Source organism: Crocodylus siamensis, chromosome 1, assembly GCF_052110815.1.
Source record: "Crocodylus siamensis isolate JL-2025a chromosome 1, ASM5211081v1, whole genome shotgun sequence".
NCBI classification, from domain to species: domain Eukaryota; kingdom Metazoa; phylum Chordata; order Crocodylia; family Crocodylidae; genus Crocodylus; species Crocodylus siamensis.
Window position 1 is genome coordinate 419,045,999 of NC_143395.1, and position 25,852 is coordinate 419,071,850.

General features: G+C 56.5%; 1 protein-coding gene across 2 annotated transcripts in view; it reads left to right on the forward strand.

Moving 5' to 3' along the window:
* Positions 1 to 25,547, forward strand: part of ARRB1 (arrestin beta 1) — an 86,352-nt gene extending 60,805 nt beyond the window's left edge. The window contains exons 6-16 of one of the 2 annotated variants that reach the window (XM_090030891.1): positions 7,514 to 7,573; positions 9,034 to 9,101; positions 9,243 to 9,378; positions 9,908 to 9,992; positions 10,975 to 11,047; positions 12,422 to 12,559; positions 13,226 to 13,309; positions 15,333 to 15,356; positions 19,413 to 19,483; positions 20,156 to 20,207; positions 21,896 to 25,547. In XM_090030891.1, coding sequence (XP_089887017.1) covers positions 7,514 to 7,573; positions 9,034 to 9,101; positions 9,243 to 9,378; positions 9,908 to 9,992; positions 10,975 to 11,047; positions 12,422 to 12,559; positions 13,226 to 13,309; positions 15,333 to 15,356; positions 19,413 to 19,483; positions 20,156 to 20,207; positions 21,896 to 22,007 — 903 coding nt within the window. In that variant the 3' untranslated portion in view covers positions 22,008 to 25,547. The remainder of the gene's footprint in view (positions 1 to 7,513; positions 7,574 to 9,033; positions 9,102 to 9,242; positions 9,379 to 9,907; positions 9,993 to 10,974; positions 11,048 to 12,421; positions 12,560 to 13,225; positions 13,310 to 15,332; positions 15,357 to 19,412; positions 19,484 to 20,155; positions 20,208 to 21,895) is intronic. The other variant, XM_090030890.1, reaches the window with a different exon arrangement.
* The last annotated feature ends 305 nt before the right edge of the window (positions 25,548 to 25,852 follow it).

Below are 25,852 nucleotides of genomic sequence, written 5' to 3' on the forward strand. Positions count from 1 at the left end.
CCGGCTGAAGTCACCATTGGCCTCGGGCTCCGGGTCTGTCCGCAAAGCACGGTGAGACGTTCGCTAATGAACTCCTTTGCTAATGAAGGTGACAGATGGCAGGTCCTGCCTATGTCCGTCCTACATAGATGCGCATGAATTGCTTTGTATGCAGAACGCCTGCAACGTGCGGAGGTGAATAGGCTAAAAATGTGGAGGAAAAAGGGCAGCGGTTATGTGGGATTGCCCTGCCTTGGACAAAGACAGTCTCAAGGGAAGTGGACAGACGGTTAGGAGAAGGTCAGTGCTGTGCACGACTCGGGTGGGGACTGGCGTTGGCAGGAGAGATGGAGGAAAGGGGCCGCGAGCCGTCAAGGCGGTGGTGGAACAGGAGCACGTAATGACAGCAAACGGCGCGAGAGGCAGACAATGGACTGACTGGATCTTGGATCGCATCCCAGAGCTAAATGTGGAATAAATTCCCCCTGCAAGTCAGTCATTAGACAGGCAGCAGCCAGAGAGAGGTGGGCAGAAGTGAATGGAAAAAAAGCAGGGGTTTTATGAGAGGAGCACATGGGGGGGGGGGGGGGGGAAGGTGGCAAATTATAAGTGGCTTGTCAGAGAAGAATTAAGCAGAGAAAGAGAGAGTCTAATTACAGCTGCAGGGGAACAGGGTGTTCACACGATGTGCATTCAAGCAAAGAGCGAAGGTAGGAGAGAGGCGAGTCCAGAGAGCAGGCTGTGAGTCATCTGATGAGCGCTGTGCTCCGGGCCGGACGGAGACCAGGATGCAGCACGGCTTCGCCGGGGAGGGGAGCGCTCTCGCCGGCACAGGCCAGACGGAGGGGTAGAGCAGGGCAGCGCCCAAGCACGACGGCGTTTTGGGGTCATCAGCGCTCACAAAGCTAACAGGCCAAATATGGCGGGTCTAGAAAAGTGGGAGGGAGGGCTCTGGATCGTGGATATTTTCTTTTCTGCGCGATGAGGATGTTGCATGGGGAATTCAGGAAAAGACTGACAGCTGCCATCAGTTATCTGCTCCTGGCTGCCTGTCATGCGGCCCTCGATGGCTTGCCAAAACTCAGTACGCGGCCCTCCGTCGGAAATAATTGCCTACCCCTGGGTTAGACCAATGGTTCATCTTGCCCAGTGGCCCATCCCCACCGTGGTAGCAGTATGTGCTTATAGGAAGAGCTATGGATAGGGTATATGTACTGTTGTCATATCCTCTTTGCCATCCACTACGATTGGGTTAGGGGACACAGCCCTGACTGGTCTGTTTAATAGCTTTAATGGATCGGTCGCCCATGACTTTGTCAGGTCTCCATTTTGAACCAAGCTATGCTGTCTGCCTCTCCAACCTCCTGTGGCAATGAGTTCCACAAGTGAACTGTGCACTGCGAAAAAAAGCACTTTCTCTTGTTAGTTGTAAACCTGTCTCCTGCTCATTTCAGCAGGTGCTCCCTCGTTCTAGTATCCCGGGATGTGGGGAATAACAGTTCCCTATTCACTTGGTCCAAACCCTTCTTGATTCTCTAAATCTACCATATCCTTCCTCAGCCTTCTCCTTTTCAAACTGAAGAGTCCCAGCCTTTCTAGTCTCTTGTGGTGCATCTGCTCCAGGCCCCTGATCATCTCCATTGCCCTTCCCTGTACCTTCTCTAATCCCACCACGTCCTTGTTAAGACGGAGAGACCAGAACGGTACCAGATGGTGGATGCACCATCCATTGATGGGCACCTCTAAGCTGCTGAGGAAGGTGGGGACATGCTCAATTCCCTGATACCTTGGTCCAAGTTATGGTCATTACATTATACCTGCCAAATGTCAGCTGGTGGAAGGAAAATGTTAATGATAATACCAGGCTCTTCTACAACAGTGTTGTCCATCAGTCAGTCTCAAAGCTCTATGTAAAAAAGATCAGCATCAATGGGTGCGTCTACACGTGCATTTAAGCACAACTAAATTTAATGCGAATTAAGTGATTTTTGGCAGATATCTACACATGCAGGGACTTGGCACTAAAGTTAATGCCAAGGCCTTGCAGCCCTGTCATGTACCTCTAGTGCAGGGGTGGGCAAAATGCAGCCCCGGGGCCAGCTGCGGCCTGCCAGGCTGTTCTATCTGGCCCACGGGGCCCCTAAAAACTTTAGAAAATTAATATTTATCTGCCTCTGGCTTCCTGTCATGCAGTCCTCGATGGCTTGCCAAAACTCAGTAAGTGGCCTTCCGCCCGAAATAATTGCCCTAGTGACTGGGTAGACTCGGCACTAAAGTTAGTGCCAGGTTGCGTCTACACGTGCGTTAATGCACTTTAACTAGTCACGCCTAAATATGATACCTGCATTTGCAGGTATCAAATTTAGGCACGAGCAGCATTTTTACACACGTAAGTGCTGCAGCACAGGAAAACGCCCAGTGCTACGATGCTTGCAGATGTAGAAGCGACGAAATGCACATCAGCGCTGAGAAAAGGGCAGCAGTGTGCTTTTGAACTAAAACACATAGAAGGAGCTTTATTTCAAAAGCTCACTGCCGACATTTCCTGCACGCTCATGCACGCTTCACCACTTACACAACTGCATGCGGTGCAGCACAGTTCGCATCAGCTTGGGTGCAGACTAATTGAGTCTGCTCTGAAGCGGCGGATCTCCAGCACGTTGCGAGACAAAAAAAGTGTGTGTATAAATGCGTGATTACCCTAAATTCACCATTTTTAGTGTGCATTAAGGGCATGCATGTGTAGAAATATACCCTTAATGTGCATTAAATTAAGCTAATGCGCATTAACGTGTCTTGTGTAGATGCGCCCAGTATGTCCATTTTTACAGATGGGAAAACCAAGGTACAGAGAGCGGCATTGGCTTGCTCAGAGGCACCTAGCACGTAGACCCCAGATCTCCCGAGTCCAAAGCTGGTGCAATTTCCCTGCTAGATCACACTGCTGCTGATAATCCAGTTTGGCAAGTGTGAATGTAATACTGAGCAGCCGATTCTGGAGTATGAACAACCAGGAAGAGATCAAGGCTGCCATTTTCAAATCGAACCTTAGATGAGTGCGGATGGCATGGCAGAGTTTCATTGCAAAGGCAGCTCATGTACAATTCATTCGCAAAAGAAGGGGCTGACTTCTGCCACATTTTACTCTTGGTGAAGTGGCTTCTCTGCCGTTTTGCTTTGAATCCTATATTCCTCCCTACCATTGCAGCTCCATGCAGCATTCAGGTTCACTTCCTATGTCAAGCTGCACAGCATTGCTATGAGCCATCCAAAAGCGGGGCAAAGTGATGCCTTGATTATAGAGTTTTTAATCCAATTTTGCAGCACGCTTGGCAGAGAGGTGCTCTCGCCGTGTCGGTTATTGTTACCAGGAAGACATGGAACAGTCCCTCTGCAGCCAGTTTTAATTGTGCCAGTAATTAGCTCCATTAATTCCACCATTGTCTGGATTCCAAAGAGGAACAGTCAAAAGCAGTTGGCTAGGTAGGAGGCAAAGCCTGTCTCAACGGTACAGCAGGAAAGGCCTCCCATGTTAATTAAACAGTAACAACGGCCTAGCAAATTCTCTCGACCGTGAAAAGAAATGCATAATTACTCCCATTTATAATGGGAGCTGGCAGCTGCCTATTCCTGCCATCTTCTAGAGGCAGAAGGGTCTGGCTGAGAGGAAATCCCAGCTCTCCGGAAGCAGGAGAGGCAGGTGATATTCCTAGCTCTGCCACTGCCCACCTGGCTTTCATAGTTTCATAGTTGGTCGGGTCAGAAGGGACCTGAGCAGATCATCAGTTCTGACCCCCTGCCATGGCAGGAAAGAGTACGGGGGTCAAACACTCCCAGCAAGGTGATTATCTAGTCTCCTTTTGAAGCCCCCCAGGGTAGGAGCCGGCACCACTTCTCTTGGAAGTTGGGTCCAGACCCTAGCCGCCCTGACCGTGAAGTCGCGCCTCCTGATGTCTAGCCTAAATCTCCCCTCTGCCAGCTTGTGACTGCTATTCCTGGTCACTCCTGGCGGTGCTCAGGGGAACAGGGACTCCCCCAGTGCCTTCTGGTCCCCCCGACTAGTTTGTAACAGGCCACTAGATCCCCCTCGGCCTTCTCTTGTGGAGGCTGAACAGGTTCAGGTCCCGTCGCCTCTCCTCGTAGGGCCTGCCCTCTGCCCCCAACCATGCAAGTGGCCTCCTCTGCACCCTCTCCATGCTGGCCACATCCCTCCTGCAGTGCGGTGCCCAGAGCTGGACGCAATACTCCACATAGAGGGGGAGGATCACCTCCCTGGCCCTGCTCGAGATGCATCTGTGGATGCAGGACAAGGTGCGGTCGGCCTTCCTGACCGCGTCCCCACACTGCCGGCCCATGCTCATCTTGGCATCACTGATGACTCCAAGATCCTTTTCTGCCTCTGCCCTGACGAGAAGGGAGTTCCCAGCCTGTAGGTATGGTGCCGGTTGTTCCTCCCCAGGTGCAGCACCTTGCACTTGTCAGTGCTGAATCCCATCCTGTTCTCATCCGCCCACCCCTGTAACCTGTCTATGTCCAACTGCAGCCTATTCCTCCCTTCTAGCGTGCCCACATCCCCCCACATCTTAGTGTCATCAGCAAATTTGAGCAGGGTGCTATTTACCCCCCATCCAAGTCTCTGATGAAGATGTTGAACAGTGCGGGCCTGAGGACCGAGCCCGGGGGGACCCCACTGCCCACATCCCTCCAGGCCGAACACGACCCGACCACCACTGCTCTCTGGGTGCGGCCCTCCCGCCCGTTGGCGACACATCTGACTGTGTGGGTGTCTACACCACAGCCCCCAGTTTCTTAGTGAGAACGGGGTGAGAGACAGTGTCGAATGCTTCTGAAAGTGCAGGAAGACGATGTCCACTGCTCCCCCTGCATCTAAGGATTTGGTGACCTGGTCGTAGCAGGCCGCCGGGTTGGTCTGACAGGACCTGCCGCTAATGAACCCGTGTTGGTTGCCCCAAAGCATCATCTCCCCAGCTTGCCCCTCGTGGACATGCGCCAGGATAATTTTCTCAAAGAGCTTCCCCAGGACCGAGGTAAGACTAACTGGCTCATAATTTCCTGGGTCCTTCTTCCTCCCCTTTTTGACCATGGGCAAGTCACCCAGCCACCAACTTCCTTTCCTGTCTTTCTGTGCCCAGTCTGTATAGGCTGGAGCTGCACCAGTATCTCCTTGCGTGTACACCGCGGGACCCTGCTGTAATCCAAAGAACAATAGTTTTTGGTTTTTCTCTGGCTCCTGCTCCTTTTCATGAGATCCGACCCATACTTGGAAGGGCCTTTTCTGACTCTGGTCTCCTTGGAAGCAATACTGATAAAATCAGCGTTTTGCCAAAACTTACATCTTATTCACAGTAACCACACATAAGGTGCCTCGCATCTGCTATAGACACTTTATGGCTTCATGCTTCCTCCACGTGTCACCTCCATGATTTCACTCATAAATCTGGAACGAAAAATAAAGTCAGGCGCACGTCTCTACAAGAACAGTCATGAACTTCCTGCACTTCTGTACAGCATTTCCTACTTCCCGTTGTCCAGCCTGGATTATTGGGCTACTGAAGGTTAAATTGAGCAGCTTTCTACTAGAGTGCATCCCAGACATCAGTCTCGAGGCAAAAAAAAAAAAGTGCTTATATAAAGCCCTCCCACCATTTTAGGGGACATTTCTGCTTTCAGGGCAGTGCTAATCCTGCTCATTAAGCATCAGGCCCCTGCAGTTCATGCAGTTTACAGCTGTTTTTTCAGCTCACTGCAGACTGGGAGCGCGTGGGGAAAGCTTCCTTTGCCCCCTTCGCATGGGAGCGGGTCTTAAAATGGGAGTTGAGATTGTGCAGAACCTAAAAAGAGCTTGCTGACATGATCTGTCCCCACCCCTGCTTGTTTAATCTGGCCCGACAATGTTTCCGGCAGCGTGTGCTGCTGGGTTTTGTGCGTCCTTGTTCCGAATTAGACCTGCCCTTGCGTGGGGCTCGCCGATCGCACAGCTGGGCTGAGGTTTCGGTAGGCAGGCAGTCCAGCGTGCTTGCAAAGTATGCACCGGTCTGAGCACCCTGCAGATGCTGAATGCAGGGGAGGGGGAGAGGTGTCGCCAGAGCAGCGGTGATGTACCCGGCAGCGTCGCGTCTCTGAGCTGAGAGCTGGGCGGTGACACTAAAGGCCACAAATTGTAATGGGAGCTGTCTACGCAGCAGGGCAGAGCTCACAGCCTCTACCCCCCGGGCAAGGTCAAAGACAGCTGGATCCAGCACAGCTGCATTCAGCCTGGTTTCTGCCCCTCCAGAGCAACTCTCCCAGGTTTAAACCAGTTTCCAATCACTTAAACCAGTTTATGTGTAATGTCTGCCCCTAGCCTCACAGGCTGTGTGTGGCACCCTTTCTTTAGGGCAGCGTTAGCCCCACATCTGGACGCGTGGGTTGCAGCGGCACTGGTTTACTGGGAAGAATGGAAAAGCACACACCATTTCCCTTGCACGCGGCTGCGGCTTAATCCCCCTGGGATCATAAACACTCCCAAGCCCTTGCAAAACAAGCTGAATTCCTCCCCGCCCCGCAGACTGAAGAGAGATTTATGCATTTGTAAGCTCTTGGAGGCTGATGGTTTAAAGGCACTGCCTCTGCACAGGAAAAGCCCCGAATCTAGTTTCTGCTTAAATTAAAAAGGGATCCAATTAAGAAAGAAAATGAATTGGATCATTAAGGTCTTGAGCTTTTATTTTATCAGCGGGAAAACCGTTCCTAATCCTCCTTTAAATACGGCATTGCTGATCTCATCATAAAAACCCAGCGGGCAAACTGGCTAGACGGTGACCAGCCCTTGTAATGGCTCTTTGTGTTGTGGAAGTGCCTGGAAGCCGGGATCAGAATAAGGCCCTGTGGTGCTGGGCATCGCGGGGGACATTTTCAAAAGGGCCTGCGAGAGTTGAGAGATTAAATTGCATTAAAAGACAAGGCGACTCGTGCGTCTAGGTTCCTGAAGAGCTTGTGAAAATGTTCGCCTGGCTCTCTGCAGTCTCCCGCAGGACAGCGGCTGCTCCCAACGCTACGCAGGGCTTTCCAAGGAGCCCTATGCCCACCTGCGGGTGCACGCGCTGCAGCATCCCTCCACGCGGCCTGGGTGGCCTTGTGCTTTGGGCTTTGACGGCCCAAACTGCTGAGTAGTTTGGACCGTCAAAGATCTCCTGCCACATGCAGAGCCCCGTCTCCCTTGGGCGATGGGAGCACACTGCAGCTGGCAAGAGGCTGCCAGCCCTTTGCAGGTGCAGACCCCCCCGTACCAGGGCCAAGTGCCTCCCTGGTGCTCCCCCGTGCACTAGGGCTGGATGCTGGATGCAGGTTTGGGACACTGAGGCCCCCCAGGAACTGCAGGACCAACACAGATCTTCCTTCCCCCCAAAATGTGCCCCCCTCCCTCCACCTCGCAGCTTAGCCAGTGCACACGTGTGCGTGTGCACGGAACAGAGCAGCAGGCGTGCCACCTTTCCCGGGGGGCTGGATTATTGACACCCCGTTTCTGTTTCAGATCCCTCCCAACCTGCCTTGTTCTGTCACCCTGCAGCCCGGGCCGGAGGACACGGGGAAGGTAAGTGTGCTTCTGCACGCGGTTGATACCGGCTAGCAGCTCGGCCTGTGCAGTGCGGAGGCACAAAGACCAGACGGCTCAGATGAAACCCTCCGGTCATGCCTCGGTTGCCTCCAGAGGAGGTGGGGTGCAGCTGACACAGAGGACCCATGGGGACAGCTGCCTAGAGAAAGGGGACATGTGTTTTCCCACGGGGCGGTTTTACCCCACGCCCTTCGCTTGCTGTGGAGATGCGATCTTGCGGAGGACACCTTTTACTCGGATGGGGTGGCCAGGTGGAGGCTCTGTGCTTGGGTAATTTGCAGGTTGCATTTGCCTCCACTGCAAACAGGAAGGTTTTCTCTGTGGACCTGTGCGTAATGGGAGCTCTCTCCCCGCTCTAGCGATGCTGGGGGGTGACATGGGAATAGCTTCACCGGTACAAACACCTCTGCAACTCCCCCAGGCCCCGGGCTGGGCTCTTCCCGTCTGGGGCAGCATCACCAGAGCGGCAGGGGATGCAACCCCAGCGACGCCTCCGGGACCCCATCGCCCTCAGGAGCTTCCCCAGGTGTAGCTGCTCGGCATCCAGACACAAAGCAGTAAGCCGCTGCAGTGAGGAGGAGCCCTCAGCTCCCTCTCGCCTGGAGAGCTGCCTGGCTCTGCAGGGCACAGATGGATTGGACCCACCCCAGCCGGCAGCCCCGGCTCCAATACATGCGGAGCAAGAGCAGGCTATTCCCAAGAATAGCCCTGTCAGACCAAAAGCTGGGTCGTCTCTGCATGAACTTTAACGATCCCAACAGAATAAAGTCCATCAGACTCGCCCCTCGTGGCGTTTGCCTGTTGTCACCCGGCCGGGCCGGCGCTGCCTGTCATTCGCCCTCCGCCGCGTGTGAAAACAGCCGGCAGGGACTTCTCCACGACGGGAAAAGCCTCGTTTTCTCCCCTCGTTCGCCGTTCCGACCCAGCAGCGAGGGCTTTGCTCTTCCAAAAGCAACGCGCCTTTTAGCTCCAGACCAGGCGCTGAAAATCTCAGGCGAGGGGTTAACTTTGCGGAAGTGTGGAAATGGGCATGTCTTAGTCTGATCGCTGCGCTGCCTCAGTCGCAGCAGTTGCCGCAAGTCCAGGGCCCTGCTGGACATAGTTGTGTCAAGGAGCGCACAACCGCCTTGCACGCTGTGGCTTTGTGGGAAGAGCCAAGACTCTCCTGCTTCAAGTTCCCAGCCCTGCGCCATGTGAAGGACAGGAGAGTTGAGCTGTGGAAGGCCTCGGCCCCGCAGGGAAGTGCATTAGTCCTGCACGCAGCCAGCCTGGGCTAGGACGGGACCCCGTTCCCTTTTACCCACACGCACAAATCCCCGCGACCCCCTCGCTGCACCCAGAGACGTCAGAGCTGCTAGACCCCCCCACCCTGGGACAGTCTGGGGAGCTGGCAGCAAGGGCAGGGTTGCTCCAGCCTCCTCTCCCCCGTTTTCCAGGCCTGCGGCGTCGACTACGAGGTCAAAGCGTTTTGTGCGGAGAACCTGGAGGAGAAGATCCACAAGAGGTAAAGCAGCCGACGCGTTGGCGGCTGTCGCAGGGGGAGGGAGCGGGGCAGCCGGGGGCAAGCTGGACGTGGCCATTGCCCATGCTCAGGACCACGCTCTCGTGGAGCGGTGGCCGGCCAACTTCTCCAAACCCCCCGCAGGAACTCTGTCCGCCTGGTGATCCGCAAGGTCCAGTACGCGCCGGAGAGGCCGGGCCCCCAGCCCATGGCGGAGACCACCAGGCAGTTCCTCATGTCCGACAAGCCGCTGCATCTGGAGGCGTCCCTGGACAAAGAGGTACAGCGCACGTTGCCTTTCCCGGGGGTTGGTGCTTCCCTCCGCAGTGCAAGGCCCACACGCCAAGCGCCTAATGGGCCCCCCCGAGCCCTTCTAGGCCCATCCCATCCCACGCGGGTGATGCCTGGGGAACGGCACGGTGCAGAAGCTCATAACAAGCTCCAGCCCGTGCAAGGAGCAAAGGTCCCTCGACACCCCTGCTCCTGGGACCGAGCACAGCTCTCGTGCCGAGGGGCTGGAGCTGGCACCGAGCACTAAACGCATGGGGCAGGGATGACGGTGGTGGTTGTCGTTAAAAGTTTAAAGAGGGGCAGCAATAGGGCTGTTGGGGTTGCGGGTCAGGAGCAAGGGGCCACGCTGAAGCGATGGGGTGAGAAATGGGGGTCCTGCTGAGGACAAGGTTGGGAAGCAGCGTGTTACACACTGATACGAGGGGGCAGCCCCATAGCTTCTGTTCGCCATCCCCTCGGCGAGGAACCGCGTCTGGCCTCTTGCTCCTGACTGTGTCCGGGGTCCTTGCTCCCTGCAGATTTACTACCACGGGGAGCCCATCAATGTCAACGTCCACGTGACGAACAACACCAACAAGACCGTGAAGAAGATTAAGATCTCAGGTACCGAGGGCAGCCCCCTCCCCTGACCCTTCTCAAACCACATCCCCCACCTGGCATCCTGGCCCTTGCCCTCGATGCCAGCCCCCTGCACAGTGGAGCATCCCCAGCTGCAGCCTTCCTCGTGCTCTGTCCCAGCATCCAGGCTCTGCTTGTACAAGCAAGGGCAAGCTTGTTGGCCCCGGTGGAGCAAAACAGCTGGGATGTGCCAAGGGTCTGGCCCCAGCTCTCCCCCTGAATCCCTCGATGACTGACCGTGAGTCCATCTCAGTGGTCCCAAATACCGCAGCCCCCCAACCAGGTGCAGCATGGGCCCTGGGAGCACCATTGCTCTTGCTTTCCCCGTCCCATGGCTGGACCAGAGGCACCACCACCGGAGGTCCAGCTTTCATTCGCAAGGGTAATTCACCATGAGAGCCAGCCCCGCCGGGGCTGCAGTTGTTGCTCCTGGGCTTGGCATCTTCAAGTCCAGACTGGCGCCCTTTGTGCAAGGAGCTTGAACTTGAATGCCAGGGACTGGGCTTGGTGCAGAGGAACGGGGGCGAACGAATGGCCCGGGCTAGGCAGGGCAGGGCACACGAGCCGGTTGCCTCTGCAGCTGATGTGAGGGTGTAGCAGCCTTTCTCTCCTCATGCTCCTGGGTCATCGTTGGGCCGTATCAGGAGGTAGGTGAGCAGTTCCTCCACAGTAACTGTCTGGGCTGGGATTTCATTACTTCCCAGCTGCCAGTGCCATTGGGGTCCCCGTACCCCAGCCTTTGATGCTGCCAGTGCCTTTGGGGTCCCCGTACCCCAGCCTTTGATGCTGCCAGTGCCATTGGGGTCCCTGTACCCCAGCCTTTGATGCTGCCAGTGCCATTGGGGTCCCTGTACCCCAGCCTTTGATGCTGCCAGTGCCTTTGGGGTCCCTGTACCCCAGCCTTTGATGGCCCAACAGCCACGCTGAGCCCTAACCGTTGCCTGCCCCTCTCTGCCTGTGTCTCCAGTGCGCCAGTATGCGGATATCTGCCTGTTTAACACCGCTCAGTACAAGTGCCCGGTTGCGGTGGAGGAAGCAGAGTGAGTATTCCCCCGCTCCATTGCAACAGTCATTTCTGCTCTTCGGGCACCGTGCGGCACCTGGGCACCCTGGGTTTCCTAAACCTAGCAGTAATTGGGATTGTCTTGTGCTTCCTGCAAACCTGAGATCCATCCAAGTAGGGTTGTGACATATTATATGACACATCCATGTCTTCTGGCCCGTGCGGGTAGGAGTCAGAGGAGCTGAGTTACAAAGTGCAGGGCTGGAAAAAACACCCGTGCGTTTGTAATCTGGGTTTGATCTGGAGCTTGGCAGCGGCGAGCACAGCCATGCTGGATGCTCGACAATAGTTTTTTTCATGAGAGTGCTTGGATTAACATAGCAATGTTGCCTGGTGGCATTGCAATGCAATTCAGGGTTGTACTGCAGCATCAGCTCCTGATAACACCGTATCAAGCGATAGTGACTGTGTGTCACTGTGGAAACACCTGTTGTAAGAAAATGGTTCTGGGCAGTGTCAGGGTTGGTCACGAATCTGTTCCTTTACTCTGGGATTATTTCATTTCCCAGAACAAATACCCCCTGGCATGGGTGGATCTAGGATTTTGTAAAGAGAGGGTGCAATGGTGAGGTGCATCAATGCCACACTTATTTTTCTCCAGATAAAGAGAAACTAGAAGATTTACTAAAATGCTAAGGGCTGAGTGCTACATTATTCAGTTTAGGATCAAAGCAAAATTAAACTATGTTACTGGCCTGTGCATTAATTGGGTAGATTATGAAGTTTTAAAAAACACAACCACCTCATTAAAATAGGCCTGTAGTCAGAACCGTTACATGCACCTCCCTTATTCAGACCTGTAATACAAAACCTTAGCCTACTGGAGCATCGTAACCCTTTACTGTTATTCATTTCAACACCTGAGCTACTATTCACCTGAGTTAATGTGGCCACACCTGAGTGAAGGTTTTTCACTAGAACTAAAAACAGGTGGCAGGGCTGTGAAAAAGAAGAGGCATGTCACCAGGAACGGCTAACAGACAGCAAAAGGGCAAAAGAAAGGATAGCTTGATTCATGCAACAGGCAGACCATGGAAAAGGCGAGCGTCATTAACAGGATGGGTGCATTCAAAATCCTGCCACTAGTTCTCGCAGGTAAAAATTTGGATTTCACTGAATCAAGAGCATGTGGCTGCCTCCAGGGGCCTTAGGGTCACGTCAGGTGCCGTGTGCCGATCATCACTGGGGATGGCCTGCGGGGGTTGTTGACCATTGCACTGGGCTTCGGACATCGTCCTTTTTCCCCGGGGACTGGGAGCCCTGGGGTCCTCCAGCCCAGTGGTGAGATACAGGGTGCTGGTTTGGGCCCCCGCAGTAGCTCAGTCTCATTCCCGCCTGTTGTCATCCCCAGTGACATGGTGGCCCAGAGTTCAACCTTCTGCAAAGTCTACACCCTGACCCCATTCCTCGCCAACAACCGGGAAAAGCGTGGCCTCGCCCTGGACGGGAAGCTGAAGCATGAAGACACCAATCTGGCGTCCAGCACCCTGTGAGAGCTCTTTCCTCCCTAGGCTGCATGTCTACAAGGGGCTTGTTCCCCCAGCAATGGGGGTGGGTGCCTAGGGAATGACTTCCATGGTGAATCGGGGTCGGCCAACATGACCGTTGAGGTCCCTTCCAGCTCTTGGATTCTCTGATTCGGTCAAGACTTGACCACGGACATCGTCCAGCAAAGCACATAAGCTAGCTGGCTTCAGCAAGCCTGCCCGTATCCCTGCATGCTTTGTTGAACAGGGCTCTAAAATCTCTGTGTTAGTAATACCTAACAGATTTAGGAGCCCCGCTCTCAGTATCCTGGTTTGGAAATGCGGGCCAGTGTTTGCTGTTGGTCACTGTTTCTCTCTGTTAGCCCATGTTGGTGGAAGGGGTGCTGGGAGTAGTGTAAGCCTGTGTTGGCTCCAGAAAAACCATTTTGGCTGATTAAGCTAGGGGCCTGCAAACTGAAATTTCCTGGATTTGCTGCTGCCTTGCAAAATAATGATGCTCTGCAAAAGCCTGGTGAAAGCTCGGGCATTACAACTGGGCCTGGCCTGCCATGTGGGGGGTCTGGGTGTGTAGGCAACACCCGAGGGGACGTTCCCCACTGTTTCGCAGAAGCCAAAGTGAATAACTTGAATATTTCCTCACCAATCCCCCCATCTGTCTTTCCTTCTAGACTAAGAGATGGAGCCAACAAGGAGATCCTGGGAATTATTGTCTCCTATAAAGTGAAAGTGAAGCTGGTGGTGTCCCGGGGAGGGTGAGTGTCACTTTTTCCTTGGGCAGCAGCCGCATCCTCTGGCCTGAAGGAGGGCTAGAAAGGCCCAGCCAGTTTATCCAACCACTTTATGCAGTGCCAACTCCGACCAAGTACAATAAGCCCTTTGTGCCTTTCATCTGAGGATCTCAAAGCACTTCATGAGCACCTGTTAATTCTCACGCTGCTTGTGCGGGTGCCTTGCCCAGGGTCATGCCAGGAAGCAGTGGCAGAGGCAGCTCTAGACCCAGGTGCCCAGGCTCCTTCTCACCTTCCATCACTTTGTTGGCTCTCTCTGGCACTCTCACGCGATTGAGGCTTGGGTTTGCTTGGGTACCGATGACCTCCAGCCCTCTCCCTCTTTAAGCCCCAGCTGGGGAGGAATCTGTGAGGGCAAGCGACCTTCATCATCGATGGAGCTAAGTGTTTTGACTCCAGCTATGCTTGGCAAAGCCCCAAAGGAGCTTGTTGCCAGGCCAGGACAATAGATTTACCAAACACCTTTGGCCTTCTGCATCGAAGGCTGCCAGGGAGCGTGCAGCGCGAGTTCCCTGCCCCATCGGGAACAAAAGGGAGAGGGGCAAGACGTGCAATCCTCTCGGGACACGTCCTGCAAGAGGAGGAGCTGTCTGTGCTGCACGGCCTTTAGCAGCCCATTGCAGCAGCTGCGGAGTGCAAAGCTGAGCCCCCACATCAGGACTTGCAGCTTTTAGGGAGCATCAGTGCTATGGGAGATAGGGCAGGACTATATGTACCCGTTCCTTCCTCAGGGTGGGTGGGATTCAGTGCTTTTCTCCCTGGAAAGCAGCTTGTGAAAGGGCCAAGGAGGAGGCAGCTTGGAGCAAGCACAGAATAGTAGGGGCGGTGAGTTATTTGGGGGTGAAACCCAGGCCAGAAGCCCCTGGCCCTGCTGAACTACCAGCCAGTTTTACAGCAAAGGGGTGTTGGGCTTCGGTTCCACTGGCGTCTTGATCCGGTTGTTGGAATGGGAAATCACGGCTACAATCAGCCTCCAAAATACAGTGGTCCTCTTGAGGGGGCCTGTCCCTAGGACCTCACCTGGAGACCCCTGGACTTCTCCCTTTCCCATTCAGCAGCTTCCTTCTAATACAGACTATGGGAGGGCAGCCGTTCCCCTAAAAAATAGGACTGGGACACCCCCCTGCCCTGTTCTCTCCCAGCTCTGTCACTGGGCTGAGTTGCAGCCACTCTTTAGGCCTCAGTTTCCCTGCCTGTGAGATGGGGGCATCTCTGGCAAGCACATGGCGAGGGAGATGACATGCTTTGAGATGCTCGGTGGGAAGGCAGGGTGGAGTACAGAGCAGACGTCCCCGCCTCAAGAAGCCTGGTTGTGAGCACAGCTGGAGCAACCTCCTCACACGCCCAAGCGGGGAGGGACCAGGGACCCTCAAAGGGAGCCCCTGCCCTCCGGACATCACCGTGGCTCAAAGGCAGATGCTCAGTGACGGCAGGCCATGGGGACCGTGCAGGCGAGGACACTCACCTGCAAACACCCCAGCCCTGTCCCCGTGTCCTTTGGCAGCTCTCGCCCCGTGGTGCCAGGCAGAGGCTGGGTCCTTGCTGGCCAGTCTGGGTCTCGAGCAGTCCCTGTGGGGGCAGCTGGTCTCCCAGGTCCTGGACCCCGTCCTGGTCACCTGGATGCCAGTCTTCTCGCTGGCGCTGCCCTTGCTTTTTCAGTCCCAGGCAGGATGGACCCCCCTTCCCAGCCAGCGCTGTTCAGCCTGCAGTGCCACGCACTAGCCCCTCGCCTCATCCCCGTGGCTCAATCGCTCAGGCCCAGTCCTGGAGACGGACATCCCCTGCCCCAAGCTGAATGCCACCCCCCCACCGTGGCAAGCTGTGTGCTGGACACACACTTGTGCCTTGGCCCTGCTGTGCTTGTCGAGCCCAGCACCATCGCGCAGGGACTGGAGGTCTGGGCTGTTTCCTGCTCTCAGGGGTGGGGGGCTGCATGGACCTTTGATTAACAGGTGACTAATTCTCTGTCTCCTTTGAATAATGCCAGCCTGCTGGGAGACCTTGCATCCAGGTAACACCTTCCAGCTCAGCCAGCACGGCCATGCCTTGCAGCCGGCTTTCTCCCTCCCAGTCTTTCTGCTCCCTCTGTTGCCCTCGTCACCCTTTGCCATTTGATTTTATGCCTTCGTTCCCTGCCCCAGAGCCAGGCTCTCCCCCTGGACTGCTACGTGGGCGACAGGCTCTGCAGATAATCTCTCCACTTGCTTGGTCCCGTATCGCCGAGAAGGGAAGGCCGTGCTCTCCGCTGGCTGGGAGACAGACGCGTGCGTGGTCACTGCTTACCGGCAGCATCATTGCCGCCTGTTTTGTGGTCATGCAGCCCCGAGTGATGGGTGGGATAGGAAACACCTGGCTGTCCAGTTCTTCCATGCCACGGGCCAGTTTGCAGCCTGTGCCTGTGGCGGCCAGTAGGGGGCGCTTCTGCGTTGAGCCGCCCACCTCCCTGTGCCCGCCCACCTTCCTGGCTCCGAGCGCCTCCCTGGGGCACCTTACGTCCGGCTGACACACTTCCTGGAGCACACTCGCTAGCCTGGGGGTAACGTAGCTGCCACCACCCCGAGAAGGGACTGTCTTGGCCCTGTGTCCTCGGGGAAACACAGGCCTAATAGTCTGACGGGTACTTGACCCGGTACAGGCACTTGGGGCACTTCCCCAAGTCAAGGGGGCAAAAAGGAAAGTCTCCCTTAGTCCGCAGACCTAAGGGGTCTCTCTGGCATAATTTAGACCCACCCCTCAATAGGTCTCCCACACCGGTCACAAAGGAGAACTTTATTGATTACAGGGGTAGGGTGAAAATAGGGTACAAGATTGAGCAATATCCTACAAATCCCATAGAGCAAACAGTGTGGCTGAGGTAGCGTTTTGATCACGCATCTGAGTTACTGCCAGCTAGATATCTACCCAGATCTCGAGTAGCTTACTCACAAGCATCTTCCAGAGGCTGTTGGAGATCCCCTCTGGAGGCAGGCCGTTCCTCGCTCATGAGTTATGGGGGAGAGAGCCAGTTTCAGATGGTGAAGCGCCTCTCTAAGTCCAAGTCCCCCGCATGGCTGCTGCCCCCTCCTCCTAGGCAGTCTTAACTTATATAGCCCCTGGGCCTTGTTCACCTGGTCCAATGGAGGCCAGCACCTGTTGCCTGTCAGCCAACCAATTTGAAATACATCACTCATTGCCGGGCAGACTCCAGCCCACCAGGTAGATGCCCCTCCCCCAGGTAGGTGATACCAGTCCCCTAGGCAGAGGGAGCCGGTTTGCCCCCTCCCTCAGGACTGCAGCCAGCTCAGGTCACCTAACGGGATAGGGTCAAGGTGTGTCTCCTCTGCTGGGCCCATCCTGATCACATTGTCACAGGGCAGAGATTTTGGGGAGAAACCAAGGTGGCTTCCTGCCACAGTGCCCACCCACCCCTGTGGGCCACAGCTATCTTGGAGACCACCTCTCCCTTCCAGACTATTGCAGCAGACAGCTGGTGGCTGTCACAGGCGTGGGCTCTCAAGACAAGCTGAAGTCTCCCCAGACCTGTCTCCTTTATTGGAGTGTTTCCCGCAATAAAGGCTGCACGTCTCTTTTGGAAGAGCCAACTCTGTGACCCTGCTCACGTGGCAGTGAGGGAGGAGCAAGTGATTCAGCTCCTTTGGCACAATTACCCATGGGGGCCGAGGGGATGGATGAGGCCCTGGAGGCTCGAGGGATGCTCTGGCCTCATGCAAAAAGCTGCCCACAGTTGACCCAGCTGCAAATGGTCGTAGGGGGTGCTGAGGAAGAGACGGTGGCTGGAGGCGATGCCACCTGCTCCCCTCCCTCGTGGGCCTTGTCCAGACAACCCAGTGGTTTCCAGGCTTGGGAAAACCTATAAGCAGGACTCTGTGCACAGGGCAGGGTGTATTTCCCCCAGTGCACGGCCCCCTGAAACCCTTCCTGTTCCCTTTATGCCTTTCACTCAAACAACCAGTGGAGAGAAACGAGACCGCGTGACTCGGGCGAGCCGTGGCGCAGCACGACCCTCGATAAGAGGTGGTCGCAAGAGACCTCCCGTGGGCACCAATAAAGTGGTGGAAGGATTTCGGACCCAATGCAAAGGCCCAAGCCCATCGCGTTGTCCTCGCCACGTCGGCGGTGGAAGGCGAGCTCTCGATCTGCGGCAACCGTCTCAGGCCGTACCTGGCCGCAAAACCATCTCCAGTCAGGGGCGGGAGGAGACGACAAGGCAGAGAGACGTGGGTGTTGTGCCACCGCCGTGGTGTGGAAGCCGATACGGGGGTGGCAGCCGTCCCGTGGGGCTGCAATGACCTTTCAGCCCATGCCGCAGCTTTTGACTGCTGTTCTGGGCCATCTGGACTCTAGGAAGACTTCTCAGGCTAATTATTTAATTGGCTGCTAATTGATGTCAATTGGGTTTGCAAATTGAATCTACAAGGGCAGGCTGCAGAGCTTGGCAGTGGGGGTCGCTCCAGGCTCTGGGCGAGGTGCTTTGGGCTCACTTCCCTTCACATCCTTTTCACCCCCCTTCCTTGTTTGTGGCCTCCTGCTTCCTTGCATGCTCTGTGCTACCAGGGAATCGCTGCTAGGAATTAAGACCTGTTGCTAACGATGGGTGGACCAATCAAGGCATAAAATCAAGCCCAGCAGCCTAGAAGTGTAGGGATCTCACAGCATATCTCTCGCACTTGCCTAGGCCCTGAGTCACTCGTGCCGTATAGTGAGGGGCACCCATCGGACACGCCGAAGCGGAGCTGGAAGTGCGATCTGCATCTACCACATCTCAAGGCATCGCATCCTTTAAACGGGAGCTAGGCCTTAAAAGCTAAAGCCGTTGTTTTCCTTCTCTCGGCGGTTTGCAAAGAATAGCCCACCCCCAGGCTCTTTTTGAACTGGCCGCCCTGGGAGCTCCTTCCAAGGCTAGGGTTAAGGGGGACACGGCTGAGGATGCTTTTCAGTGTCGAATACCTCCGCTTCCATGCTGTGCGATGGATGCCCTTCGTCCGCACACAGCTCGGTCTGCTGCGCGGGTTAGCAGTGGCTCCGAGTGGTCGAGTCCTGCTGCTAATCATCAGCCCATGGGTGGCCCCGCGGGTGGGGCTGGTGGCCTCCGACTGTCCCTTAGGAGACAAATGTCCATGCAATGAGGCTGCTGCCGCAACTGGTCACTTCTTGCTGGTCCCCAGTGGAGCGGATCGGGAGAGGCAGTGATGGCCTGGTCCAGCCTCTGCTCCAGCTGTGCATCTTCTGCACCTAAACAAGGTGACAGGCTCCCAGGCTGGTGGCTCGCCCTCTCTGCTGGGGCAGGCTGAGCCACACCTTGCTCTGAGGGCTGGGGGGACTCTCTGCTCCGGCTGGCCGCGGGCAGCTTCTTCGCCTCTGTCACACTTGGCATCCTTAAGTAACAGGAGCTGCACCCCGATTTCTCCTTCCCTGCCCCCCAGTTCTCTTTAGGCATGGTCCCAAGTCTAGGATCAAATGCCACGTAGCATGAAGCCTCGCACGGGGGCAGCGTGGGTCTCTCCGAGCCCAGCTCTCCTTGTAGCCCCCCCAGCCTTCGGCGAGCGGGTTGGGATCGTGCGGGGCTCGGATGCTCCGCTGCTACCAGCAGAGTCTCTGCAGAGGTGTGAGATGGGGGCCGTGAACCTGGGACCCGCATGCTGCTGCTTTACACAGCTGGAGTGGGGGGCAGGATCGGGTCCCTCTGGCTCTTGCATTGAGTCCAGCTAACGTGAGCCCTCGGCCGCTGGGGAAACCTTTTCGCTTGCAGACTCCTGACCCAGTCCTGTGCTCCATCTGGCAGAGCCCCGAGGGCGATGGTAGCGAGCGGTGCCCACAGCGGGCTGTAGGCAGCCCTGGCCATCCCATGCCCGTGCCCATCAGGGCTGGCGTGCCCATCAGGAGCACCCATGCCCATCAGGGCTTGCATCGTAGCGGCAGAACTTAGGCCTCAGGGGCGCAGGAGAGATGGCCGAACTTAAAGAGATGCTGCCTCTGGCCCTCGTTCACAGAACCAGGCAGCCCTGGCCCCTGCAGGGCCACGTCCCGGAGACTTGCCCTCTCATCCAGGTCTTTGTGTCCATTGCAGCGACGTGGCGGTGGAGCTGCCCTTCACACTGATGCATCCGAAACCCAAGGAAGAGCCTTTGCACAGAGAGGGTGAGTTGAGCCCTTGTGAGATCTTTCCTGGCTTCTGACTGTGCTCTGGGCCAAGGGTGGGGGGGTGGGGAGGGGGTCTGGGTGGGTTCCCTAAAGCAGGTGGTATCCTCCGCAGCAAAGGTGTCAAATCACTGCTTGTGCCTTTTTTGAGCCCAAGCTACGCAGCAGCCGGGGTGCAGCTTGGTAGCCGTAGGAGGTGGCCGTGGTGTGCAGTCCCTGCGGTCGTACGAGACCACGTGGCACATGCCGTGACGTGCAAGAGCCTCGTTGCACGTGTGGACAGTGCAGCAGGTCCCTTGGCTCCGCAGCAGGCTTCTCCCAAAATCTCCATGTCGTTTGCCAGAGAAAAACCACCCATCTCCCAATGGATAGGGAAGGTCACTTAGCCCGCTGACACGTGAAGTGCAGTGTTGTGGCCAAAGTGTCCCCTCCCCATTGCTGCCCGGTCTTGCACGTGCTGCCTGCTGCTCTCCACTCCAGAGGCAGTCGCCTGTCAGTCCCAGCCTGGAGACTAAACCTCTCCTGTTGACTTCCAAAGCAGTTTTGCCCAGAGTGGGATGTAGGCTCATTTCCGTGGCTCGGGATGCCGCGGGCGGTGAGAAGCCGTGTGCCGGTGAATTATTCCGTTGTTTTTCCAGCAATTAACCCTGTGCAATAATTCCCTGTGTTTAGTTCCAGAGAACGAAGCTCCCATAGATACAAATCTCATAGAGCTTGATACAAAGTAAGCTGAAACCCCTCTTGGTTTATATCCGAACGCTGAATCATTTGCACATAATCAGAGATCAACCCATTTGCATGAAACTCAGTAACCAACTAACTCATCTAGACATAGCTCCGTCAGCCTCACCTCCATGTAACGGATGATGATTAACGAGCGTGCGCGCAACATCTGGCGCACGTGTGGCATGCTGCTTTTCTTTCCGCTTTGCATGTCTGCAACCATGCTCTTGCCTGTGCTTTGCCCTAGGAAAGTCACGGTGAGAAAGCACCTTCCATCACGCCAAGCGCATTTGCTGTCTTGCCTCTGTATGATCGTGTGGTCCCGGCTGGGCTGGGCTGGGCTGGGCTTAACGCGGTGGAATACGACTTCAGGGAGTGCAGCTCGCGGGCGATGCTTAAGAGCTATGAATCAAATCATAGGCTGTGCAGGAGGGCCTAAAATTTGGCCACCAGTTTCAGAGAGGGGCTCAGCTCCTGCCTGATCTCACCGGCTGCAGCTGCAGACCCGGCAGCTCGGCACGTCCCCGACTTCCAGCTGATTTGGGGCCGTAGGTTGGGTGTTTCAGAGGTCTGCGCCCAGTTCAGGGGAGCCTGAAGCAGGCGCTTGGTAACTGGGGTTGGTGGAATCGGCATCTGAACGAGCCAAAGAGGCTGCCTGGCACCTCTGAAAATCCAGTTGCTCCCTTAGGGGCTGGGATCAAGCTGTTAGGGTTGGGCTTTCCAAAGCCCTGTTACCCAGGGGGCTTCTCTTTGCAGTCCGATTTCGGACGCTCGCTCTCCCAGGATGCGACTGTGCAGACGTGGGACGTCCATTAAAGCCGGATTCCACCCCGAAGGGCAGCCTCCTCTCAGGTCTCCTAAAAGCTGCAAACCACTTCAATCTAGAGATGGATCAAAGCCGGTTCCCAGCGGAGCCACAGGGCAGCTCGACTGCGGTGCGGGGTGGAGGTTCGGGGCGCTCCGTGTCAGCCCTCGCCTGCTAGCTCCTTCCCCCTCCGGCGCTCCCAAACTCCCCGTGCCCACGCTGAGAGCTGGCCTCTCCTTTTGGGGAGTACTAGCTGGAAGTCTGCTACGATCCACCCCCGTCCCAGGGCCTGCAAGCCCCCGTTCTGCAACGCATCCTCGGAGAAACTTGTTTCGGCTCAGTTGCATGGGAGCACCGTGCCGTGCCTCGCTGGCCCGTGCCTAGGTCTAGCCCATGCTCAGATCCTGCGTGCTGGCGGGGACAGCCACAAATTGCCCCGACCCCTCAGGGTGCAGCTTGGATGCCCTCCCTGCGCTCACCTCCTGCCCACTTCCACATGCATCTTGTTCGAGACCGTTTCCAGCGGTATCTAGCAAGGGACCAGCCCTGGATGGAGGGGGTGACAACAGACGGAGGACAGGCAGACCCTGGGCCTTGCAGGCTCCGGTCTCCGCTGTGCAAGTGGTTTGCTCTTGTATGTGACCTCCTTCCTCGTGCCGCACCCCGAAACCCGCCGCTCAGGGACGTTTCTCTGGAGCAAGGGCAGTGTCTGCCGTCCGCAGGGCAGGACCCCCGCTTCGAGCTGGCTCTGTCGCGTGCCCTTTATGCACCGTGCCCGGCTCTCTCTCTCGCACGCGTTTCTCCGCACGGCCTTGGCCGCCCCGTTGCCATGACCCTTGCGCCCCCCTGCCCCTGTAATGCTCCTGCCTCATGTCTCCCGCTAGTGACGATGACATCGTGTTCGAAGACTTCGCCCGGCAGAGACTGAAAGGCATGAAGGACGACAAGGAGGAGGACGAGGAGGGGACGAACTCGCCCCAGCTGAACGACAGATAAACGGGCATCTCCTCCGGGCGCCGCGCGGTCGTTCCCGTAACGCCTGTGCATTGGGCTTCTTCTCTTTTGTATGATTTTTGGTTTTTTTTTCTACATTTACCGGGAGCCTCTGGGTTGTGACAGCACTTCCCCCTTCCAGCTGTGCCATAGCTATCACCTGCATCTCGCTACCTAGGCTGAAGTCTCATGAGCTGCCTCTGCGGCGCCGAGGGCTGGATCCTGAGGGGCGCTTGAGGCCCTGCTCCGCGCCCCTCAGGACGGGGCTCCCTCCAGCTCCAGGCCCGCGGGCCGACCGCAGAGCAGCCGGCTCAGCCCTTTCCTATGACCTGCATCTTTTCTGCGTTTGTAGAGTCGGGGGGATGCTCATCTGTGACAAGGGAGGAGGGGATGTCGAAAGTGATGGGGAAGACGTAGGTCGGAGCCCCCCGGCGCACTCGCTCCCAGCGCAGCCGGCAGGGTTGGGCTCAGCAAGTCCCTGCTAGCAGCCGGACGGGCTCTTAGCTCAGACCCCCGGCCCGCAGCAGGTCACCTGGCAGCCCCAATTCTTCAGCCAGATGTTTCCCCTCCGGTCTCGGGTGAGGGGGAGCAGGACAGCATTGCCCGCTGTGCAGGGGAGAGCGGCCACGGGTGTGTTAGGAGCGCTGGGTCTCAGGCCAGAGGCCGTGAGGCTGCTACTCCATCAGCAACGCGGCTGGCGTTCAGGCTGATTTTCCAGGTGGTCTCCCCTCTGCCGCCACGCTGGGAAGAGATGACGTAGTCCCACTTGCTTCTCCAGCATGAGACCATCTCCTTGAATGGCTTGCAGGTGTAACCCAGGCCTCATCCCTGACCACGGCATGCTCTGTGCAGCACTGCCAGCAAGGAGCCCCTTAGTGTTAGGGGTAAGTTGTGGGGTGCAGAGAGGCAGACTGCTGAAGCATTGGCCAGACTGGAGCAAACCTGGGTGCTGGAGGGGAATGGCTCGGCTCAGCCATGGGAAACCCGCCCTGCGGTCCCACCTCGTAATGCTCTTAGGCCTCAGCAGCTTGGGCGATCTCGCGTCCCGCAGGCAGGAGGACGTCTCTGTGTGTCCGGCCGCTCTCCAGCGCTCGCCATCATTCGCGACGTTGAGCCAAATCCACCCCAGTGCAAAGCCACTTATGGCTGGGCTGCTACCCCCTGCTCCTTTTGCCGTGGGGATATCCGTGGCTTGGGGGCATGCAGGAAGCTGCTGCATGGGGTGGAGGGCTGGGTGGCGACTGGCGTGGGGCAGTACAGTGAAGCAGCTCCATGACTCAACTCCACCCTGTGGCCATTAGCTGAGCAGCCACGTACCACCCTGGGCTGCCTCTGATGCCCCTGAGACAGGGTTATGGCATGTTTTTACCAAGGGGGCTCTGCATGAGGCTTCGGGCTGCTCTCCCAGGGGGCCAATGCAGCATTTCCCCTGCCGAGGGAAGGGCTTTGGAAAGAGGGTGGGGACCAGTCGGGCGCTGGGTGGGGTTTCCCCACAGTGTCTCCTGCGTCCCTGCAGCTTTGCTTGAAGGAGGGCGAGATCTCCACGAGCCTTGTAGGAGCAGGATTGGGGCCCTAGGGCAGGTCAGCTGTTCTGCAGGCCTCTCTGCATTGTTGCTTAATAGAGCAGGCTGCATCCCAAGGCCAGTATCTGGTGCACAGGACAAGGAGCAATGGGCTCAAGCTGCAGCAAGGGAAGTTGAGGTTGGATATTAGGAAAAGCTTTCTCACCAGGAGGGTGGTGAAAGATTGAAACAGGTGACCCAGAGAGGTGCTGGACTCTCCATCCTTGGGGGGTTTTTAAGGCCCAGCTAAACAAAGCTTTGGCTGGGATGATGTAGTTGGGGCTGGTCCTGCTCTGAGCAGGGGGTTGGACTAGATGTGACCTCCTGAGGTCCCTTCCACCCTCATTTCTATGATCCTATGTGGTGTAGGCTCCAAGCTGAGCAGATCTTATGCCCCGATCCGAAGGACACTGGGCTGGGAGGTCCTTGGGTCAGACTCGGTCTGGGGCATCTCATGCTGCCAAGGGAACCGTGCAACGGGGGGTGAGAGGCAGAGCTGGGGCGCCCACGGGGACCGTGTCACTTTGGATGTGAAGAGCACAGGGACGGCTCCACACTGGGCTGAGCTCTCGGCGCTGGGAGTCGCTGGGCACCCAGAAGCACGAGCCCTCCCGGAGCCTTTTTTGGGACCTCTCTGCATTGGGTTTCACATGAAACCAGCAAGGCAAGAGGCTCGGGAAAAATGCAGCCTTTGTGGAGTCCTGGAAAAGGTGTAACTTGGCATCAGATCTGAATAGGAACATGAGAGGAGGTTGCGTTTTAACTGGCTCAGCCGGGGTGCGAGCCACGGAGCAGATGCTGTGCTCATTTGAGGTCGAACAAGGTGTAAACCACCTGCGTTACTCCTGAATGGCGCCCACATTTGTAAGAGCAGAGTCAGCTCTCCTGGGCAGGAGGGGAGCTGGCCTAAAACCAAGCTGCTAGACTGGGAAAGCAAAGGGCCCCATGCTGCTCTCACGTAGACGGGCGTCCATCAGGAGTGACTCCATCAAGAAAAGCGGATGCAAACGGGGCGGGAGGGGAAACAGAGCTCCGGGGAGCAATGCCGTACCCGGCATCCTTGTGCGATGGCTTAAGAGCAACAGCTTCAGGCTGGGGAGAGCCAAGCAAAGGGCTGGTACTTAGCAAACTACAGCAGCACTCCCCGTGTCCCCGCTGACTGGGGGAAGTCACTGGCAGGTTGGGCAGGGCACGCGGTGCCGGGTGGAGGCAGCGGTGTGTGCGAAGCAAGTGGAAAGGCGGTGGTGTTGGCCTGGAGGGTGCTTGGGAGAAGACGGGAGCTGCTGGGCCAGATGCTGAGGTTACACCAGGGATGAACGTGACCAGGTGAGCATCCCTCAGGGCCTGATCCTGTGAAACCTCTGAATAAAAAGACTCTTGTTGATGTCTACAGCCTCCAAATCGGGCCCTTAGCTGTGCACAAAAGCACAGGGGGGCTTGGGGAATGGCGTCTGCAAATGCAAGTGTCTGACGTGCCCCGATCCTAGGTGCGCTTACAGCCACGTGTGCTTGCAGCCGGGCTGTGGGGCTGGCCCCAGCCAAGGGCTCAGCAATTCCTTGAGGAATGGCATTAGGCGAGAGTTGTGATGGTCCATCTTCCGGGATGGGCACTGAGTTCACAGCATTGGGAGCTGGAGAGGCCCTTCAGGCAACCACCGAGCCGGCCATGACCTCACCGAGGCCTCGTTCTCCTAAAAAACCCTTTTCCCTTGAATTATTCAGCCGTTGCATCTGGCGTGAAGGCGCCGTGAAGACCTATCTGTACATACTCATCACAGGGAAGCCAGCGCGAGACAGAGAGAAAACCAGCCTTTGCTATTTTTAGGTGACCTACTCGGGCAATGTGGTAACTTTTTGTAAAGTGGTTACTTTGTACTGTTCATTGATACTTGCTTCATTGGGTCCCCTCCTGTATCTGTGACCGTCCCATGTTCTGTCAAATAAATTATTCTAGTTTATTAAACTTGGACGAGAAACCACGGCCCAGTGCCCGAGGGGGTTATTTCGGCTCTGAAGGGCCCCGAGGTATATTAGCACCATGCCTGCCGGCCCCTCGTGTTCAGGGGCCAGTCCTGGGCTTGCTCACATCGGTATAAACCTGGGAGAAACCCGCTGCCTGGCATGGGGGTTTGTGGTTTTTACACCAGCGTAACTGAGCACAGGCAGGGCCCAGCCAGTCTTCAGTCATTGAACCCAGCTGGGACCAAACCCATCTACAGGGGGACGTAGGATGGGCTAACCTCATTTCTAGGACTGGTAGTGGGTGTCTCTGCCTTGACAGAAGGC